This window comes from Lachnellula hyalina (genome assembly GCF_007821495.1).
Source record: "Lachnellula hyalina strain CBS 185.66 chromosome Unknown contig00112, whole genome shotgun sequence".
Classification (NCBI taxonomy): domain Eukaryota; kingdom Fungi; phylum Ascomycota; class Leotiomycetes; order Helotiales; family Lachnaceae; genus Lachnellula; species Lachnellula hyalina.
Genome location: NW_022157226.1, coordinates 36,708 through 53,715, shown reverse-complemented (window position 1 = coordinate 53,715; position 17,008 = coordinate 36,708). Strand labels below are relative to the sequence as shown.

Genomic DNA, 17,008 nt, shown 5'->3' with positions numbered 1-17,008 from the left:
TTGATAGGGTAAGAGGGCGCAGTATGAACTAGCGGGAGGGAAAAGCTGGACATGATTAATTTTTTAATCAGGGTATTCAATAAACAGTTTCTACTTTTGTACTTTCAAGACCAGGACTCCAATGCTATGCTATGAAATGACATATACAATTATCACTCGACATCCTCTCCATCATTTGCCTTTTTCTGGGCTGCGGTTCTCACCCACTCCTCCGCCTTGGCCTTGACCTTCTCTTGCGTCTTCTTGTCTCCGTTCTTCTCCTCCCATTCAGACCACCGCTTAAACCAATCCTTGGCCCCCTTTGGCTTGAGACCCTTTGTCTTCACAACACGCTCAAACACCCCACGGATGATATCTTGATCTCCTTGCTTTGTCTCGAGATCGAGAAGTTGACGCCATATATCGAGTCGTTTTGGGAACGTTGATAGTACTCCTTCGAACATGGTACGTCCGCGCTCGGGTGAACCTGAAGCCGAGTTGAACTCGAGATGTGCAAAAACCAATGTGAGACGGAGATGCTCATGCGATGGAAGAGACTGGGTTGCGCGAGGAAGAAGAGCTCGTGCCCGATCTGGGGCCGAAAGGGTGTTGTACAGAAAATCAGCGTAGTTCTTCCACACCCTTGGCGACTGCGAGAATTTCTTGACGAGGGTCTGGAAAAGCTCGTCCGCTTTCTACAAGGAAGTTAGCACTGCACCGAATATTCTTTGAAATGTTGATAACTTACGCCATGCTTGCCAGATTGGATGTAGATGCTCGCCAAGCTCTCGTGGATATCTTGGGCATCATTGTACTGACACGCTCGTTTGAAGGCCTCTTCGAGGGTCTCGTCACTCCCGTAAGCGTTTTCCAGATTGAGCAAAGCAATCCAGACGTTCATTTTCTCTTTGTCGTCACTGATTGTAATAGTCTTTATAGCGCGTTCGGCCACATCTCTTGCCTTGCTGAGCTCACTGAGCTGCATCTGGAAGGCCATATACTCGATCCAAAGCTGCGACGAATCAGGTTGTCCCAGAAGAAGCCTTTCAAAGTCGCTGACAGACTGCGGGCCATTCGCATCGAGATCACCAGTACGATCAATGGTAATAGTTGCCTTTCTCCGCTTCTTCTTCTTCGGCGTGTCATCAGCGTCTTCGTCCTCCGAGTCTTCATTTGCGCGTTTGTCGACCTTGTCCAATGCCTTTGCAGACCAGTCAAATCCACCAGCATTTAGAGCCGGAATGCCTGCACCGGCTTCTAGACCTCCCATAGCAACATCAGAAAGATCGTCCTGCACTTCTAAATCTTCAATGCTTTCAACGTCATCAAGGTCGACTCCTCCATTTTCATCCTCTTCCTCAGAAGACATATCCACATCTTCGTCAGAGCCACCAATCTGTACACCATTCATTCCATCAGAATCACTGTCGTCTTCTGATTCCGCAGCGTCTTCCCCAAAGTAAGAAGCCTTCATCCCAAGGCTGATGCGCTCTTTGTCGTCGTCAAGCTTGAGGATAATGGCTTTCACAAGATCGCCTTCATCGTAGAGCTTTTTGACATCATGAACCCGCTTCTCGGCCATCTCACTCTGGTGGCACAGGCCACGGAGGTTGTTAGAACCATCAACGACGATAAACACCCCAAAGTCCTGGACACTGGCAATCTTGCCCGTAATTATCTGGCCTTTCTTCAGGTCTTTGAAGGTTATAGGTGGAACATAATTCTTGTCAATGACCGAAGCCTTCATGCTCATCTTGATATGGTTCATTGAAGGATCGATTGTTGTGATTTTGCCCTTCACCAGTTGATCGACCTGGAACTCGGATTTCCAATCTTTGATATAGGAATCTGAAATGTCGGAAACCCTTACATAGGCTGAGACATTGCCGCCCAAGTTAACAAACAAACCCTTGTCGGAGACATTCTTGACAAACCCACGAACAACGTCCCCGACCTTAACATCCGAGATCGACGATATTTCGGGATCTTGGACATTGAGTGAAGAGTTCAAGACTTTGGAAGGCCGGGTGGATAATCTAACTTTCTTATTGGGCACGTCTACATCAACGATGCAAACTCGAACAATGCTGTTCTTGGAATATTTCGTGGTATCCGCCTGTGAGAAGTCATCGGCTAAGTCGGTAAGAGTGATAGATCCCGATATGGTGTCGCTAAGGTGCACCACAACGTATCTTTCGCTGACTTTGACCACTTTGCCTGGGACTACCATACCATTGCTCAGTGTTTGGAAGCTTAGTGGTTCCGACGACTGTGTAGAGCGTCCCGAGAGATCTAACCGGTTGTTTGCAACGTCGATGTTTGTGGCACGAACTTTGATGGCCGATCCGACGGGGAAATTGCCTTCGAGGTCCTCCATCAAAGACAAATTGTCGGATACATCGAATGCATTGATGCGCCCTCGAACATTTGGCGACAAATTTACCCACAAACAGTTTTCTGAGACGTTGTTGACGAACGCAGTCCAAGAAGAGCCGATCTTAACCTTGTCCAGGGTGAGCGGATCTTGTAGGGAGCCCGTTTGGTCACTACGCTTAGCGGACAATTCGAAGACCAGCGATTTGCCAGTTCTGTGAGTTATGGGGAGGAAACGATGATTGCGAGCATCATGTGTTCCCATAATCCGCACGTCGATAATCTGCTTGGCGGAAAATCGTTTCAAAGGACGCTTCCGGTCCTTGATTTCGTCCCACGAGTCGAACACCTGCGAGACATCGATACGGCCTTGAATATTGTCTGCCAGTTGAACATTGATTTGCGTGTCCTTCACTGATACGACCCTCGCTTTTGTCAATCTTCCAAGCTTAAGATCTCCGAGTGAGGTAACTGTGTCATCGATGGGATTGGAAACCTCCTGACTGGCGGCGTCTTCCTGGTCCGCAAGCTTCTGAGAGATCATTTGGTCGGCATCAAGGTTAATCATAGAAAGTAGGAACCTCTTGTCGCTATGGTCTACCGAAGTTACTTTGACTTTCACAGATTGATATTTCTTCAGCCCAAAATCTGGAAGCTCGGTGGCCTCTTCGGGCAACTTATTTTTTGGAAGTAACCCAGTGAGTCCACCTCCAAATTGCACAAATACAGCAGTTGCGATTGTGTTTTTGACAAACCCGTGAACAACTTTATTCTCTCGTACATCATCAAAGCCTCGCAAGAGAGTACGCTCTTTTGCAGCTTTGACGAGACTTGGCTTGTTTGTTAGCACGACAAGACGTTTTGAGTCGAGCTTCTCAAGCACAGCTAGATCCTTGAGAGTTTGTCCAACCCTGATTTTCTTCAAAGCAGAAAGATTTTTCGAAGAAGATTTGTCAGTAAGCTGGACGGCGGGAAGCGTGGCGTGCAGACCTAGACCCTCTATCTCAAGAGAGATATCATCACTGGATTTCTCTGTGACAACACCGGAAACTATATCGCCAACTTTTAGTTTCTTCAATGCTGTCTGTTGAGCAAGTCCGAACACCGAAGGATCTTTACAGGATACAGTCAACTTTCCCGCTTCCGGGTTGACCTTCAGCACATGGACATTGACCACCTGGCCAACGCGGAAATGTAGCTTTGGGTCTTGAATATATGCCTCGCTCATTTCAGCCACTGGCAAAAATCCTCGAACTGTGCCATAGAACTGAACGACAGCACCAGTCGGAAGGATATTGACAATGGTACCAGGACTCTGCATGCCCACATCGATATCCTCATACTTGAGAAAGGGTTGCGACTCCGAGTTGACTAAAGTTTTCTTCAAAGTGAGTCGGATTTGGCGTTTGCTAGCATCCGTCGAAAGTACTCTCGCTGTTACAGCCATGCCCTCCTTGAATTTCTTCTCTGGATGAAGCAATTGAACATCTGCCATGTGGGTTTCTGGGACAAGCCCAGTGATGCCTTCGGCTAAATTGACTAGTACGCCGCCTACACCAGCTGCGTTCAGCACGATCTTCTCGACCTTGCCTTTTACCACCTCGCCGATCTTCAAATCTTCTATTTGCAAGAACGGCTGCTCAAGAACACTTGGTTCTAATGACATGAGATATTCTCCATCAAGAGCATTATAGCCGATAACCCTTCCTCGATGGACGGAGTCTGTTTTGTATGGCCCAGAGGTCTCGGACAGGGTCTCAATCTTGCCATCTTTCACCCTCGATATGTGTACGAATCCGGACACGCCTTTCACGCCTACATCCACAAATAGGCCAAGCCCGGACTCAACCTTTCGCACGGTAACTTCCTCCACGATGGTCGAGGATGGTAGGGTTACCAGAGGGGCTTGTTTCTCGCCATCTTTGATGGCTTGCTGTGGTGCGAGAGCCATTACGTGGTCTAGCAGAGAAATCCCTAGCTTCGGCGGGTCAGAGGAGGGAAATGTACATATAATTCTGCCTCTGATTTTCGATCCAAGCTTGTACTTCTTTTCCAGATCTTTCCCACTGGACCCAGCACCAGAATGTATCAAATCAGCTGTCACATCGACCATACCCATGACCTTCCCAGCAAGGCCCCTAGGTGTAATGTCCGCTACCAAAATCTCAACAGCTGTGCCAGGTAGAAAGGCATCCACTGTAGGAGCCTCGGTGAGATAGTTCAGCTTCTTCAAATTGGCGATCTTGTGCGTGTCTGCGGATAACTTGATGATCTTCCCGTTGGAGCTTAGTCCAGTCACCATACACAGAAAGACAGATCCCTCTTGAACAGCAGATATATCAAGGTCATGCCCAATCTCCTTCGATGACATGAAGCCTCTTACAGTATTATCATTGGTTCCAACGTCCATAACAAGACCGTGATCCTCAACACTGGCAACAGATGCCATGAGCATGCTGTTGGTAATGATATTCTGGGAAGCAAGGGCGTTATTAGACTGCTGTGGTCGCAGTGACAACTCTATACGCCTCTTGGATTTTCCAGATGTAGACGTAGTGTCATCGCTTGTAGAAACAACATAAGCTCGAAGATATTGGCCTTTCCAAAAGAGTTTCTCCAGTTCGATTTCGTCCTCCTCGTCGTGATTATTCTCGGCGGCTGCAATCTTTTCGATTCGTTGGGTGACCTTATCTGAAATTGATGTTATAGGCACATATCCCGTCAGATTGTTTGGTAAAGAAAGAGCAATATCATGGTCGTTGATTTGCGATATTTGGCCTAGGACGAGCGAGCCGGGGACAATTCGCTATAGATTATTGTATTAGTCGTAGAAGCTTGTGGTTTAGGAGAGTATAAATACTTTGTAACTTAAGCCCTCAATTTTGACGCTTTCCTCTTCTTCCTCGGCCTGCTCATTGGGCTTTTTGCCCTTTGCCTTCGATTTTGACTTCTTTCTCGCGGACGTGACAGCATCGCCCTCCCCATCGGCCTTTGCGTTTTGTTCGAATAACACATCCTGAGTAGCTTCGATTTGGATCTGTTTATGCTCTAACGGAGTCAAAATACTCGCTCCACCTCTGGGGAAAGCAACTTCTTCGTCTCGTTCATGTGAAATCTTTGTTGGTCCTGCGACGGGTTTTCTATCTTCATCGGGCCTTATTCTCTTCGATGGCCGGTTGTCCTTGTCTGATGGATTCCTAGTCCTGGCAAATGAATCGTTGGTAGGCGCATTCTTGCGCTTCTTCTCAATTGCCGCCATTGTGGAGAATATTGAGTTGTCACGGCCGTAAATTCCGTGTGGTCTCAAATATTTTGAGAGGGGGAGGGAGGATATTGAAATTTTGAAGCTGGGACCAATTTTTTCCTGGGTTCTTTATTATTCTGCCGTTGGGGACCGCCTAGTTATTGCGGGGCATTCACAGCCAACCGGCATCACAATAAAGCAAGACAACACCAGGCTCACCAAAGCGCCACCTTCTTGCTCGGGTCAGACAGAAGTCTATAAACATCTTGAGCACGCATCCACGATTAGAACACATCAATAAGTTTAGACTTTATTCTCTTTTCATGGGACCGTTACGCAAAAAGTCCAAACCAAATCCATCCAATGTGGCCGAGCCAGCCCCAGAGCCCGAGCCCGAGCCAGACTCCACGGGCACAAATGATCAACTCGCCGGGAATCTCCTCATGACACCATCCAAAGCCCCAGCAACGGTTGAGAGCTCCAGAAATGTCAAAGATGCCCAAACCGAAGATGGCCCCACTCCTTTGAAGGGAGTCAAAGAGAGCTCTGTTAAGCAGGTGGGTTCTCTGAATCATGGGTCACTATCACATAAAGTAATCAGAAATCTACAGGTCAAACCAAAAAGCAGTTGGTATGGCACATGGCCTCGAAAGAGTATGGCTTCTACACAGCTTGCTAGGGAGACCATTCTAGCAGACAAATCAAGGAATGGCTCCTCTTCGAACGACCTGAATCAATTCGAGCCGAAAAGGCCTCAAGCCCTGAGCGCCAGCAGACCACCTTCTATGTACCTTGGAAAAAGTAAAGAGACATTGGATGTTACTATGGGTGGGACACTCGATAGCACTGGTCCTCTCAACAAGGAGCCCCCGAAGCTGGACACTTCTTTATCTGTTGCCACCGATGGAACGTCTGGATCAAAGACGCCCGAAGATATACCTGCTAAGCCAGCATCTGAGATCACAATGGAAATGAGCTCTGAGAGACCTATAACGTCTTCCGGTTGGCTTGGCGGTTGGCTCAGCAGACCAGCCTTGCAAAATCAAGACCTACCGCAGAACAATCCAGAAAGTCCAAAGGCCCCATCTACGGAGGAACCACAGGAACTCCCTCCTCCTAATGTACAGGAGGCTGAAGATACTCAACCAGACCCAAATGTAACGGGATCGTCATGGTTTGGATTGTGGTCAGCAGCAGCGCCGTCAACTGCCGTAGATACAACCGAGACACAACTACCTGTTGTCACATCAAAAGAGGACGGAGATACAGTTATGGAAGATGTGCCAACCCCAAAGCTCGACTCTGAGCCGGCTACTGGGTCCTCATGGGCTTTTTGGTCGACTGACACGGCTAAAAAGTCTGCAAATACTTCAGAGGACACCCCAAGTTCGGGTGAGCTAGCGGTTGCTGGAGAATCATCTCAGAATCATCCCGAACCCGCAAAGGCTGTCACGGTGAAAGAAACTAAGAAAACTAAGAAAGAGAGTAAAAGGGACCGGCCACAGTCCCTCGAAGTGGAGGACTCTTCCCGAAAACTGGCCAATCAAGAGTCTGTAAAGGGAACATCTTTGCAAAGCCCTGCTCCAATGAAGATTTCTCCACCGAATCTATTACTTCCATCAGTAGCGCAAACATACCGACTAGTTGAAAACCCATCGATTCTGCAACAACTAGCAAGACTTCTGCTTCGTAGTCACCAACCACCTATGAAACATGTCTTTTTGACAAAGGATCCTCCGAAGATTAAGAAGGCTCTCGCAATTGGGTAAGTACGGGGGATTTTTACTCCGTGAAAGACATGCCCTTGTTGATCAATTATTAACATGGCGTGACATAGCGTCCATGGCCTTTTTCCCGCTCCTCTTTTACGCAAGGTGATTGGGGAACCTACCGGAACCTCTATTCGATTCGCAAACCATGCAGCAGAAGCTATAAGGCGATGGACCGATTCCCATGGCTCTATTGATTGTGAGATAGAAAAAGTTGCTCTTGAAGGCGAGGGGAAGATCGCAGAGCGCGTAGACAATCTTTGGAAACTTCTCCTGAATTGGATTGATCATATTCGCAAAGCCGACTTTGTCCTTCTCGCATGCCATTCTCAAGGCGTGCCAGTTGCCATAATGCTAGTGGCTAAGCTGATAGAATTTGGCGTTGTCACATCTGCTCGCATAGGGGTCTGTTCGATGGCAAGTGTTTCTCTCGGACCATTCTCGGATTACAAGTCTAGGTTATTCGGGGAGTCTACCACTGAACTGTTCGAATTTGCAAACGCTGAAAGCACTGTTTCGAAACGGTTAGTTGTCTTGCCCACCTCTTATCGAAACTCCAACCTTAACATCAGTAGGTATGAGGACTCTTTACGTATTTGTTTGCAGTACGGAGTCAGAATTACATATTGCGGCTCTATCGATGATCAACTAGTCTCTTTGGAGTCCTCTACATTCTCAAGAGCTAGTCATCCATACATCTTTCGGACTGTTTTCGTTGACGGTCGATTACATGCTCCGGATTTGTAAGTTTTAATACTAATTAAAGTATCGCATTCCCTATTAACACATTTACTCTAGCATCTCCCATCTCGTAGGCTTTGCTCTCAAGCTGCGCAACCTCGGGGTGTCTGATCACGGCCTCATCCGCGAACTCTCAGCGCCACTTGCTGGCAGTCTAGTTGGTGGAGAAGGTCACTCTCGTTTGTATGACGACCAGAGAGTTTATGAGTAAGTTTAGGTGGCCTCAGTACGGTTTGTTACTAATTCCCTCCAGCCTTTCGATTGAATACGCTCTGGAAACGACTTCTGTTGGTGATGTTCCATTGGAAATAAAGAAGTCCGAGGGCCACAACAGTTCTAATCCATATGTCCTCCCATGGATCATGCGAGGTCTCTTGGAAGAGGACTTTGTCAAGACCGAGCTTAGCTCTGAAACAACCGAGCTTTTGAAGCAATTTGATGATTGGAAACCGGCTACTAAAGTGCTGAAAGATGTCAAATACCGACTGGAAGCTGTTAGGTCGAAGCTTTGAATACACCGGATAAGGAAAGGGATGGGTCGGCGCGGGGATACACATGGGTAGACTGGGTAGATGGAATCCCTCACTGGATGGCTTTGAGCTGTAGATTTTGCACCGATTAAAAGAAATGATACCCGTATATGAAATAAGAGGTCTACGGTCACTGAGTGAGGAAGTATTGTACCTAATAATGCTTTCTATGGCCTGGGCCTGTTTTGCGTCTCCTCCCCTCCCCTGCAGCTGCCTTGCTTAGTTAGCGCTGCAAGGCTACGCGACCCAAATCAGGTGCAGGACAGGACAGGAACCTTCACTCTTACTTCTTACCACAACAAAACATATCATACCCTACAGCGCATTTTGCTCTTGCAGATCTAAATATTGTTTTACTTACTCACGCGACTGTGTCTGCGCATTCTACGGTGAAAAAGATGTTCAAGAACTCCCGGATCAAGGCTGCGCCTAAAGTAGTCCGAACTGAGCAGGCCCCCGTCGCAAAGAAACCGCAACCACTCCCTTCGAAAATTGCTTTCTCGGCGCGAAGACAACAGCAGATCGCTCGTTCGAATGCTTCTTCGTTAAGGTCTTCACCAGCGATTTCAAACAGGTCCAGTCCCCTAACATCGCCATCGGAGGACCACGAGCTATCATCGCGCCACCTCCAGGTTCCAAAGCGCAAGCCTATACGACAAAGTTCACCTTCTGATCGACCCAAATTCGATGAGTCTGATGATGATGAGGATGATAGCACTTCGTTCGAGCAACCGGCTCAGAAGCGACAGAAGGTGCAAGATAAAGTTGGAAGGAAGAGGCAACTTCGGTCCTGGAAGGCTTTCTCTGATGGTGATGGAGGGAAGTTCAAAATGATCCACGCTGCTGAAATCGTTGCGCCTTTGAGGAAACCCAAGGCTGTAGCGGATACTTCTATTGAGGATGTGATCGTGGAGTTACAATACCCCAGTGCTTCGCAGAGGGAAAGGTACATGTTTATTTCTAATTCTAAGACCTGAAAGCTAATGATATCGATAGATATGACCTCCACTTCGGCAAGGACAGAATTGATTCAGTAGGAGAGATCATCGAAATCGCCAAAGTTGTCACGGAGGTCTATTTAACAGACAAACAAGCGGACCCCTTTCTGGGCCAAGACAATGGGAAGGTCATTCGAGAACTCGAGAAGGCCAGGAATACCTTACGGAAAGAACCCACCCAAAGTCGACGGGAAGATTTCAAAAAGGCAGTGGATGATTACAACACAGCTATTCAGATGCTTATACAGGATGGCGCTCTCGCGAAGAACCTCGACAATCGATATGATCTACCTCTTAAAATGGTCCAGTTGATATTGAAGCAAGTGTATGACCGCGCAGTCTCACCTGACGTGGACTCGTTACGGAAATATGAGGCCGGCTCGGACAATGTTTATGGTGAACTACTTTCGCCTTTGGTCGATCGAATTTTCGACAAGACAAAGATTACCTCAGATCAAGTTTTCGTTGATCTTGGGTCCGGTGTTGGTAATGTTGTACTACAAGCCGCTCTACAAATTGGCTGTGAGAGCTGGGGCTGTGAAATGGCGCCCAATGCATGCAAGTTAGCAAAGGCCCAGAAAAAGGAATTCAAGGCTCGGTGCCGACTCTGGGGGATTGCAACTGGCGAGGTACATCTGGTGGCAGATGATTTTACGACGAACAGGCCGATCCAGGACGCTATGAAACGTGCGGACGTGATTCTTGTCAATAACGAAGTCTTCAGCTCTGAACTGAACCATACTCTAAACCTCCTGTTCCTGGATTGCAAAGACGATTGCAAGATTGTATCACTGAAATCTTTTGTCCCCGAAGGCCACCAGATCACCGCGCGCAACATAGGCAACCCTGCAAATGTTCTCGATGTGAAGAAACTTCAATACTACCGTGGCGATGTAAGTTGGACAGATGCAGGTGGTGATTATTACATTGCCACGAAGGACAGTCAACGTCTTGCGGACTTCGAGAGATAATAGAACTGTCCAGTTCTTCCGCCACTTTTTCACCGTCGTGTTGGATACCCCCAGGTAGAATGAATAATGCAGAATGTTGAATGTATTATGCACAATCGACGTCCCTTCTCCATGCATGTAATCCGTATCATATACAGCGTCGGAGGTCGTCCTTCCCTTCGCTTTGGTCTCTAATGGAGCGTGCTATTCATCGCTTCCACTTCCCTGCTCTTATAAACCATCCATCGATCGATGAGTTCCTTGTTCTCAGCTTTCAGCTTCGTAGTCGCCTGTCCCGACAGGTTGAGTTCCATGTCGAGCGAGATAACCTCATCCTGGACATCCTTGTACATGTGAGTATGATTCCACAGTATGTCCAAAAAAGTAGCCCTACACTTAGCAATTTGGCCTTGCCTCTCAACTCCTCTTCCTTATCCTTGAGTTTCTGCGCCAGACTACCCCGTTCCCTAGAAAGTTCGTCGATAAGCTTGCCGTCCGATTTACTCTTGGCTCGTAGTTTGGCCACCTCGGCCTCTGCTCCTTTTATACGTGATTGGAGTTGCCCGTTGGAGCGCAGGGCCTCTGCTAGGTCACTCCGGATCTGGGATGTCCCTTCGGTTGGTGTGGTGGTGCTAGGCTCTCGAGGTTTGGAGTCTTGGGCATGGGGTTCTCTGGAGGCTTTTTCTGCCTCAAGCGCTGTTGTGCGGTCGAGTAGCTGCGTAACTGTAGAATTAAATTTAGTAGGCGATGTTTGGTTGCTGGCGTGTGCATGGAGGATAACTCACAGGCCTCAATAAGCTGGTCGTCTACCTGCTGATAGCTAGCCTTTTCCCGTCGGTCTCTTTCATGGAGGGCCTGAATGTATTCGTTGCGCCAAGATGCCATTTTGTTTCCTGGGAATGGCACTGGATAGAGTACATCGCTGGAGAGAGAGTTCAGGATATGTAGAATAGAGTGGATGATTACGGGCAGAGTCAGATCCAAGGCTGCATGAGAGTGAATCAAAGCGGAGAGGTGGTCCAAGGCTACCGTTGTGTTTGATAGGCTGAAGCTTGTTTTCTAGACTGGACCTCATGAAGCTCCACTCCGCCTTCTCTCACTTGTAAACAGACAGACTCCACACGACCGCAACGACAGTTCCCGAATACACAACCTAAACGACCCTAGATACAGTCGCTGGCGAATTTCGATACGATACACGTTGCACCACTCGTTTCAGTCAAATATATCATAGTGCACGACTTGGGAACGGTCAACAACTTCGTTATCGCGCCTAAACTCGATCTCCTCCTATAATCAACATGTCTTCCCGAAAGAAGGTCCTCTTGAAGGTATGCTCATTGTAGTCGTGTCTAGTAGTCTAAAAGATATCTGCTGACCGGTGTCCTTTTCAGGTCATAATCCTGGGTGATAGTGGTGTCGGGAAAACGAGTTTGATGAACCAATATGTACGTCAACACTCACATATTACGGCTCCGAACAAGAGACTTACGGGAGATATACTCTGGGATATGGGCTGATTTCCGGCTAGGTCAATAAGAAATTCAGCGCAAGCTACAAAGCTACGATTGGTGCGGACTTCCTTACCAAGGAGGTGTTGGTGGACGATCGGTTGGTGACGATGCAGGTACGGGTGTCATCATGCTCGATTTGGCAAAGCCAAGGGCTAATAAACGTGTAGCTTTGGGATACTGCCGGGCAAGAGAGATTTCAGTCGTTAGGTGTGGCCTTTTACAGAGGAGCAGACTGCTGTGTCCTAGTGTACGATGTCAACAACTCCAAGAGTTTTGATACTCTTGATAGTTGGAGAGACGAGTTCCTGATCCAAGCATCACCAAGAGATCCGGACAACTTCCCATTCGTAAGTTAGCATACTGGTCCAAGGAACTATTTGCTAAGCTAGGTTACAGGTTGTACTCGGTAACAAGATTGATGTAGAGGATAACAAGAGAGTGGTAAGCCTTATTTGCCCATAGTTGAAGCTTTTTGCTAATCCCGTATCAGATATCTGCGAAACGCGCCATGACTTTCTGTCAATCGAAGGGTGGAATCCCTTATTTTGAGACGAGCGCAAAAGAAGCTATCAACGTTGAGCAAGCATTTGAGGGTGAGTACTACTTTATGAGACTGTTCTCCAAAAATGGCGGCTAATATACAATCTAGTTATTGCAAGAAATGCGCTGGCTCAAGAGGAATCAGAAGAATTCAGTGGCGATTTCTCGGATCCTATTAACATTCATATCGAGAACGACAGAGATGGATGCGCATGCTAGAATCGTATAGCTTCTGTTCCTTCTGCTGGATATTGCTAATAGTGCATGTTCTCATTCTCTTTGCACTTTTCTTGTCTGAGCTTGATGTTGCTCACGGGGGAGAATAGTTCCCATGTGTACATAACGATCATTGATGGCGCTGTGGCGTCTGCTTCTCTTTCTCTATACATGACTTCTCATGCTCTTATGACGAGGTACCTGGTTTATGATTCTGGTTTCCTTTTCGACACCGTTTTGTCTATAGAATGAACTCCTTTCTATACCATAATGCCGAGATAATATATCATATATCGGACTCGATTACGATGATAAAAGTTTCTCGTGGAACAGTAACGATGAAGGTTTAGTTAATGCGGGGTGGAACTTCCTAACTGACAAAGGTTAGATCTGACTCGGAAACGGAACATGTTCCATCTATAGGGCATCAGTCATCCTTGGTAAATGTAGATGCCAACCCAACCCAAACCCTCGAAGAAAACCAATAACATGATCCATCTGTTCTTCCATTTACCTGCGGCACAGGGACGATACTAAAGACCCCCCTGCCGAAAGAATTCGCGACTTGATTCTTCCCATATTTCCATGAGCCTGCCATTCCTATTTCTATGCCTGCAACCGCCGTGACAGGACCTCTACCTCACGACCACCATCTAAATTTCCAACTATGAGTGCAGAGCCACCCCTTCCACCGGCAGCTGCGGAAGAACTCAGACACTCTTTCGACACGCCATCAATATCGCGTCAGAGACTGTCGCTGTCCTCTCAGCGATCCTCCCAACTCAAGCCTGGGGGTTTCAAAGCTAGCCTTGGGCTGCAAAATATAGGCCGGAGAGCCTTAGGAATCTGTCTTCTTCTAGTCACGGTCTTCCTATGGACGGCTTCAAATTTCCTCGCCAGCGTAGGTTCAATCCTGTTCTATCCGTGCCGGCGTGTGGGGTTGGTTGCTAACATGCCGCCAGTACATATTCGCAGATAACTCGTATTCGAAACCATACTTCGTCACCTATATCAACACTTCCTTCTTCGCTATATCTCTCATTCCTATCATACTGCGGATTGGTCATCAACATGGCTTTGGACACATGCGAACGTCGACGATAGAATTTTGGCAGGGCCGGATGAATGGTTACAAGGGCATTGGGAAATCGGATGGAGAGGAAGATGCAGAGGATCCATTGTCGGCCTCACAGACACGCTTGCTCGTCGACGATGAAGGAGGACAAGGAGGGCCAGCCTTGAGCATGTCCGGCGATCCGCAGCCGCCAGAAGGACAACTCAGCGTACCCGAAACGGCCGTTCTGAGCTTGGAGTTTTGCATGCTTTGGTTTTTGGCCAACTACCTTGTCGCAGGCTGCTTGGAATACACGAGTGTGGCCAGCTCGACCATCTTGACATCTACAAGCAGTATATGGACGCTTATTTTTGGTGTTCTGTTCCGAGTAGAGGGTTTCTCGTATAAGAAGCTCATTGGGGTTTTGGCATCTTTGGCAGGCATCGTCCTCATTTCTTCCGTGGATCTATCAGGGAAGGACAACGATGAGAACCGTGGGAACTTTCCTCACAAGTCTCAGAGCGAGATTGCGATTGGAGATGCCATGGCGTTTGGAAGTGCTATTATGTATGGCATGTACGCCATTGTTATGAAGAAGCGGATTGGGAACGAAGACCGTGTCAATATGCCGCTCTTCTTTGGCCTAGTGGGACTGTTCAATGTCGCTTTCTTGTGGCCTGGATTCATAATCTTGCACTACACGGGGGTAGAGGAATTTGAGCTGCCTCCTACGGGAAAGATCTGGACTATCGTGCTGGTGAGTACATTGTTCCATATCCTGAGAGCATATCTAACACATTGCAGCTCAACTCAGCATCCTCATTCATCGCGGATTACTCTTGGGCGTATGCAATGGTAGGCTATCTTCCCTCGATCTCGTGCTTATTCTGGGAGCCGAGCTCTTGCATTCTGATACGAAGCTTGACTCCTGAAATATCTCTTGGAAGCTCATACTAACTTTATCCATAGCTCCTTACTACCCCATTAGTCGTAACAGTAGGATTATCATTGACCATCCCGCTATCCCTAGTAGGGCAAATGATTTTGAGCCATCAGTACTCGAGTGCTCTGTACTGGGTCGGGGCATGTGTGGTCCTCCTGTCATTCTTATTTATCAATCATGAGAGTAAAGAGGAGGATGAGTCTCAGGTGGCGTGGCATGATGAGGAAGCTGCTACTGCTTGAATAGATTATTGTGCTTTTATAGATCGAGAATATACTAAATGATACCTATTTCACGCTAGACAGACTGGAATACTTGTCTATTAATGCATTTCATTATTCATGTTCTACTAGGTATCTGGGTATCGTTCAATGAGCCATCCGGGCAAACAAGAATCCGAGTCCTGTGTATAACCCTGTAGCGTAATATTAACCGTTCAAGGCTCTCAGCACTACTCCTCCCAATGCAGTTCTACCAGCAACGCTCATCATGTACAATCGTTGCTTCGTGTTCTGATATCCCATATACAATGGTATCCAATGATAGTCTTTCGTCTAGACCGATCCAGTCCTAGTCATGTGCAACGTCAACGTCCTCGTCTCGTTCACATCTTGTTCCTGCCCATGGCGTATACACGCAGATTGCTCACCCTTCTAAAACCTAATATACCACACTAAAAGCATGGCGAAAGTTGCCAGTACAGGCACCGTCACCGTATGACTCTGGATCCACGGTCTCTCTAGAGAGCCAGGGTCTTTCGACTTGGCATCATTCGCAAATGAAACATGCGGTAACGACCTGAAGTTGATGAGCTTTGCCGTGGGTCCAGCAAATAGAATATCCAGATAACTGGATTTCGGTTTCAAAGCTATCTCCGGCTCCGCGGCGGTCGACATTTTCCGTAACATACGTTCCCGTGAAACAAAGACGCTGTCTCGACTTGTCATCAGATTGGGTGAGTGCAAGAACAACGCGGCCATTTCGAGATCCTCGGCGGATGTCTTCATGATAGAATCAAGCTCGCCAACCAACTGAAGCATGAACCTGAAAATATCCTGCGCTTCTGCAACGATATCGTCCTTCTCGCTCTGAGTTAAGAGGAGCTCAGCCTCCGCAATCCGCTTCTTGAATTCCAGTTTGATGTCCTCGCCATCCTCGTCGCCGTCAAAATCGAAGAACAATAGTCCGGGGGTGATCTTAGGAATATCGCCATCAAACCATGACTTGACGCGTTTGCGTCCACGTCCAGATTTCCCTTCTGGGGGCGACCATATGCCAGACGGCTCGGAAAAGACTACTTCGGCTTCCTGGACTTCACGCACGTCTCCGGTAATGGCATGGGGTCTGACTGGCGATGGTTTCCGGTCCCAGAAGTCTTGGCCCATGCCCCCAGCTGTTTTCAACGAGGCGCGCAGATACCTCCCGCCTGAAAAGAGCGCCATGTATAGAACCCACGCATAAGCCACCAGGACATGTGGGTTCTTCTGGGCAGACTGCTTTGTGTGGGCTATGAATTTCGCTACCTCGCCGTCTCGTGCGATAGCAGCCAGTTCTTCGTCGATCTTCTCCTCTGATTTGCCGGTGAGGGTATGTATATCTGCGCGTAGGCGTCCGCCCGCGGAAGGCCTGGAAGCAGGAGGTGGGATAGGAGGGAATGGGTCCGCGAGCAGACCTTTCGAGTGCTCTCTTTTCGAGGACGGGCCGTGTTTAATCTGTCCAAGTCTTCCTGCGACCGACACTCGTTCTCTAGACTTGTAGGAGGGCATGGGGTATCCAGGATGGTTTGCCATAGGGACTCGAAAGTCACATATATGGGCGCGACATGAAGCAGTCCAGAGACGTATTTAGAGGAGTTCGTGGTGTGTGGTGGGAGGGCCAAGGGAAGCCGTACGAGAATCAGCTTGTTGAGTTGTGTGTGTAGTGAACGTGTGGAACTATTAACTGAGACGATGTTAGTAGGAAAGGAAGTTGGGGTTGGCTAGTTTAGGACTTACTTCGATTTGACAAGGAGAGCACCTCCTCGGGAGGAGTAGAACTGTCGGCCATATTCGCGGTAGGGGTGTATGCGAAAAGTAGGGAACGAAGATGGAGGGGATAATGGGGGTTTTGGAGTAGGATAGTGGGCTGATTAGAAACAACTTATTCCGGGTGACTGTA

General features: G+C 47.9%; 7 protein-coding genes across 7 annotated transcripts; 4 read left to right on the top strand and 3 right to left on the bottom strand.

Annotated features, from left to right (window-relative positions):
- Positions 1-152: 152 nt before the first annotated feature.
- Positions 153-5,611, bottom strand: rrp5 (rRNA biogenesis protein; the record flags this gene model as incomplete). The annotated part of the gene is made up of 3 exons (XM_031151188.1): positions 153-674; positions 728-5,158; positions 5,213-5,611. 3 exons carry the CDS (start codon positions 5,609-5,611, stop codon positions 153-155), a joined length of 5,352 nt encoding a protein of 1,783 aa, XP_031003720.1.
- Positions 5,612-5,919: 308 nt separating this feature from the next.
- Positions 5,920-8,618, top strand: YML020W (Uncharacterized protein; the record flags this gene model as incomplete). The annotated part of the gene is made up of 6 exons (XM_031151187.1): positions 5,920-6,153; positions 6,208-7,361; positions 7,434-7,889; positions 7,941-8,108; positions 8,164-8,313; positions 8,360-8,618. 6 exons carry the CDS (start codon positions 5,920-5,922, stop codon positions 8,616-8,618), a joined length of 2,421 nt encoding a protein of 806 aa, XP_031003729.1.
- Positions 8,619-9,034: 416 nt separating this feature from the next.
- Positions 9,035-10,605, top strand: DOT1 (Histone-lysine N-methyltransferase,H3 lysine-79 specific; the record flags this gene model as incomplete). The annotated part of the gene is made up of 2 exons (XM_031151186.1): positions 9,035-9,582; positions 9,633-10,605. The coding sequence occupies 2 exons, from the start codon at positions 9,035-9,037 to the stop codon at positions 10,603-10,605; spliced, it is 1,521 nt and encodes a 506-aa protein (XP_031003728.1).
- Positions 10,606-10,775: 170 nt separating this feature from the next.
- On the bottom strand, positions 10,776-11,469 carry ATG16 (Autophagy protein; the record flags this gene model as incomplete). The annotated part of the gene is made up of 3 exons (XM_031151185.1): positions 10,776-10,928; positions 10,979-11,307; positions 11,370-11,469. 3 exons carry the CDS (start codon positions 11,467-11,469, stop codon positions 10,776-10,778), a joined length of 582 nt encoding a protein of 193 aa, XP_031003727.1.
- A 416-nt stretch (positions 11,470-11,885) lies between these two features.
- On the top strand, positions 11,886-12,857 carry 17E5.300 (putative Ras-related protein; the record flags this gene model as incomplete). Its single annotated transcript, XM_031151184.1, has 7 exons — positions 11,886-11,915; positions 11,979-12,032; positions 12,116-12,211; positions 12,266-12,445; positions 12,495-12,539; positions 12,589-12,691; positions 12,748-12,857. 7 exons carry the CDS (start codon positions 11,886-11,888, stop codon positions 12,855-12,857), a joined length of 618 nt encoding a protein of 205 aa, XP_031003726.1.
- A 664-nt stretch (positions 12,858-13,521) lies between these two features.
- On the top strand, positions 13,522-15,093 carry YML018C_1 (putative vacuolar membrane protein; the record flags this gene model as incomplete). The annotated part of the gene is made up of 4 exons (XM_031151183.1): positions 13,522-13,755; positions 13,817-14,665; positions 14,713-14,763; positions 14,878-15,093. 4 exons carry the CDS (start codon positions 13,522-13,524, stop codon positions 15,091-15,093), a joined length of 1,350 nt encoding a protein of 449 aa, XP_031003725.1.
- A 411-nt stretch (positions 15,094-15,504) lies between these two features.
- On the bottom strand, positions 15,505-16,897 carry LHYA1_G006242 (uncharacterized protein; the record flags this gene model as incomplete). Its single annotated transcript, XM_031151182.1, has 3 exons — positions 15,505-16,597; positions 16,648-16,792; positions 16,846-16,897. The coding sequence occupies 3 exons, from the start codon at positions 16,895-16,897 to the stop codon at positions 15,505-15,507; spliced, it is 1,290 nt and encodes a 429-aa protein (XP_031003724.1).
- Positions 16,898-17,008: the final 111 nt, after the last annotated feature.